Source organism: Leucoraja erinacea, chromosome 11, assembly GCF_028641065.1.
Source record: "Leucoraja erinacea ecotype New England chromosome 11, Leri_hhj_1, whole genome shotgun sequence".
Classification (NCBI taxonomy): domain Eukaryota; kingdom Metazoa; phylum Chordata; class Chondrichthyes; order Rajiformes; family Rajidae; genus Leucoraja; species Leucoraja erinaceus.
The window spans coordinates 35,195,662-35,199,634 of record NC_073387.1 but is presented as its reverse complement, the minus strand read 5'-3'; the positions used below and the strand labels follow the sequence as shown (position 1 = coordinate 35,199,634).

Below are 3,973 nucleotides of genomic sequence, written 5' to 3'. Positions count from 1 at the left end.
AGTACACGAGTGTTTATGTCTCCTGGTGTAAATAGGATAACCGAGTCTGAAGAATGGTCTCGACCCGGAACGTCACCCGTTCCTTCTCTCCGAAGGTGCTGCCTGTCCTGCTGAGTTACTTCAGCTTTGTTGTGTCTATCTTCTTTTTAAACCAGCAATTGCAGTTCCTTCCTACACATTAACTGCAGTTAATGATTGCAGTAGCTTGGGCTGAAATGGGTATGGGGTTTGAATGTTCTTAACTTTGTAAATAATACATTACTAATTAAATATATAAATTATTGTCTGAATGCATTAAAAGTTGAGTGTACTCTTCGTGCTGGTTGAAATGCAGGCGCTGCGGTTTCAGGTCAGCTGGCCTGAAGTTACATCACACTGTTGGTTTCTAATTAAGCATTGAGGATTGGAGCTGGCGTGACGCGCCTGCTTGGCTCAAGTCAAGGACAAGGCGTGTCAAGTGCACCAGGCACCGTGCGTCACCACATCGGCTCACGTGACGGCCACCGCGTCAATTTCATTCACAAAAACCCTCCATAAAAAGGCAGTCGGAAGAGTCGCGGCCAGAGCAAAAAGGGCAAGACTTCAGTCCAGGGCCCAGGACGATCTAAGAAGCAGGCTTTGCCATCAGCTTCTCGAGAACCAGCTGTGTGTTTTAAATCAGCAATTATGGTCATGATGGAAATCTCAAGTGTTAACAATGAAACTCTTGGACAGCTTCTCAAAGAAAATTCTTCCAAATGTCTATTGCTGGACTGCCGATCTTTCTTCGCCTTCAACGCCTCGCATGTAGAGAATTCAATCAACGTCCGTTTCAGTACCATAGTAAAGAGAAGGGCTAAAGGAACGATGGGGATTGAACATATTGTACCGAATGAAGAGTCTCGCAATAACTTGATCTCCGGCCATTATTCATACGTAGTCATATTTGACGAAATGCCTTGTGAGTTTGACATGCTCAAAAAAGACTGTACGGTGCACCTCGCAGTCAATACGTTGTGCAGAGAATCATATGGAGCACGCATTACCTTTCTCCGAGGTAAGCAAATTGACTACTTAACTTTTGTTGCAGTAATGACGCTGAAAAAGCGTCAATTAAACATCGATGCTACTAAAGCTTGGGGGCATTTTAACGCCGGATGTATCACTCAGAACCATATTGGTCTGCTAATGAAACCAAAACGTGCATCTAACCAGTGATCAAATAGCTCTGCGTAAAACATTGACGACTTTAAACAAGCTTTAAAAGATGTGAAATTAAACATGCTGTGTTGGCGGGTCGTGTACGTCTCTCTTTAGCTTCGGTAACATTTGATTGTATGTCTTAAGGATACAGTGGATTAATCAGTTTCGCGTTTGTTTAATTTCAGGTGGCTATGATGCATTTTCCACAGAATATCCAGAATTTTGCACTAAACCTTCGCCCCCATCGTTGTCTCTACCTCTGAGCCCCAACCGCCGCCCCAGCAGTGCGGAGCCCAGCTGCAGTTCCTGTGATACTCCACTCTATGATCAGGTTAGTTATTTGCTAACTGTTCACTGTTGAGCAACATTTATATGACCAACCGTTTAATCTAAATGTCTCTGCAATATAGATAAAAAGGATTACTGATTAACCAACCAATTGTCATAAAAATTGACATAGGAAATTTACTGGGAAATTGAAATATACTTTTTTTAACTTCTCAGGGTGGACCTGTAGAAATTCTCCCTTTCCTCTACCTCGGAAGTGCCTACCATGCGTCAAGGAAGGATATGCTGGATGCCCTTGGAATCACGGCCCTGATGAACGTCTCTGCTAACTGCCCAAACCACTTTGAGGAACATTATCAATATAAATCTATCCCGGTGGAGGACAGTCACAAAGCCGACATCAGCTCCTGGTTCCTCGACGCCATTGAATTTATAGGTAAATTCTTGTGATTTAATCCCTACAATAAGCAGTTAATTCAACAGATAGACGTGCTAAGGCTTGAATATTGCCGAGAGATTCATAATAAGTGTTCGAAGACATGCAGCCAACACTTTCCTGTCAAGTAATGCACAGAAGTGAATTTGAGTTAAATTGTCAACATTAGTTTTTTGTGTCTATCTTCTATTATTCTCTGCTTCAGATACCTAATCGGAGCTTATTCATAAAACTGTTTTTAAAAACTTGAGCAGTAAATATTTTTTCATAATCGTTTTTTCAATACTCAATCTGATTTTTGTCTCTCTCCAGACTCTGTGAAGAATGCTGGCGGCCGTGTATTTGTTCATTGTCAGGCTGGGATCTCTCGATCTGCTACCATCTGCCTTGCTTATCTCATGAGAGCCAACCGGGTGAAGTTAGACGAAGCTTTCGAGTTCGTTAAACAACGCAGGAGCGTCATTTCCCCAAACTTCAGTTTTATGGGACAACTTTTGCAGTTTGAATCGCAAGTGTTCACCCCTTCGTGTTCAACAGAGGCTGCCAGTCCCGCAAATAACCCCTCCAGTGCTTCAACTCGATTCGTCTTTAACTTCCCTGTCAGCATGCCCGTCCGTTCACCAGCTAATTCCTTGAGTTATCTCCAGAGTCCCATTACCACCTCCCCTACATATTGACGTGCGGGAAAGACTGTATTTTCCGGACTAAACAAAGCACAATAAGCTGGGAGAGGTCGTGTCCACGCCTTTCCTCAATGCACAGAGATTCATCCTGAAATATCTCAACCAGACCATTGCACTGTGTCTAATTCTGAAAAATGTCTGGCGAAGATACAATCGGCAATTTAGCACTTTTTATACTTTTTTAATGTTGATGTTTATACTGATTTCAGTTTGATAATTTATACAATTATTTATTTACACAATGGCCATATTCTTTATTGTACATATGTTTTGTATGAGTTCAATAAAACAATTTTTTTACATAACTTTGTTTAGCGTTGAACAGCTAAAAGTGTTATTTTGATTCCTTACCCTGTTTATTAAAACAGCACGCTTATTTTAACTGTACCAACCACACGAATGTTTAGCGCAGATTTTGGTCCATTGGTCTTGCACAGCCTTTAAACGACACTTCAAACATTATTTCCCATTAATGCTGTTCAAGATTGGTTCGGGGTTAGATGGTATAGATATATACCATGCCAGCCACACTTCAAATCCATTAGAGTTTGTCAAAGAGAGATATAAATACATATATTTCCGGAAATTATCTTTAGTATGCATATCTACATGCTAAAGCCATTTCCCCCCTGAAATATAGGTCTGTATTTCACTCGCTGACAAACTCCAAATGATTTATAGGACAAACTATATTTTAGGACAACCCTGAAAGTTAATCTAGAAGTCTGCACTAAAGTGGTTGGAACATCTATGTTTCTCATTAATCCACTACCTTTAATGATATTGTCAAAGGAATTAGAACGTCTAGTTAAAAAGCGCACAAATTCTGTTGGAAATGATCTCAAGATTAATGGGTCTTAGTGTCAAATTCAATTGGCAATAACTTGCTTCTGTTTCCACTGCCCTCGTGTGCCATGCAGCACAGGGGGGGTAATGTCATTGTCACCTTTCAATTTGCTGGGATTATCGAAAACCTGGACTACTGTTATCTGGTAATTTAATCCAGGATTTTCTTATTTGCTTTCTAAAACTTTGTATTTAAAAAAAAAAATGCAGTTGTATAAATCTATTGCAAGGTAGTTAGTTTTGAGTTTGTTCCATCTGGAATGAACCCTTTCCTAGAATTTACTGGAAATGAAATTGCAACTGAATGAAGAATCCTATTACTGCATTTGTTGTCATATTCCTGAATATCCCACCCTTTGGTTAATGGAGTAGTAATAAGGAGGTGTGTAGTGTGCCGATAAACCAGGGCACGTCAGATCAAATCCCATTGTGGCAGTTTAATACTCTAAATTTAGCATTAACCGTTGAAGGTTTCTGTAAACCGACCACAAAATGCCCGATTGTTAAACCCCAGTTACTTCATTAAAATGTGCAGGGA

General features: G+C 40.4%; 1 protein-coding gene across 1 annotated transcript; it reads left to right on the top strand.

Annotated features, from left to right (window-relative positions):
- The first annotated feature begins 498 nt into the window (after positions 1-498).
- On the top strand, positions 499-2,894 carry dusp1 (dual specificity phosphatase 1). Its single transcript, XM_055643012.1, has 4 exons — positions 499-1,036; positions 1,368-1,513; positions 1,687-1,906; positions 2,219-2,894. Exons 1-4 carry the CDS (start codon positions 667-669, stop codon positions 2,581-2,583), a joined length of 1,101 nt encoding a protein of 366 aa, XP_055498987.1. The 5' UTR covers positions 499-666; the 3' UTR covers positions 2,584-2,894.
- Positions 2,895-3,973: the final 1,079 nt, after the last annotated feature.

Bases quoted from the DNA above. Each gene is read 5' to 3' on its own strand.
- dusp1 (XM_055643012.1), top strand. From the start codon at position 667: ATGGTCATGATGGAAATCTCAAGTGTTAACAATGAAACTCTTGGACAG. The intron at 1,514-1,686 runs GTTAGTTATTTG...TTAACTTCTCAG, and splicing joins ATACTCCACTCTATGATCAG to GGTGGACCTGTAGAAATTCT. The intron at 1,907-2,218 runs GTAAATTCTTGT...GTCTCTCTCCAG, and splicing joins CGACGCCATTGAATTTATAG to ACTCTGTGAAGAATGCTGGC.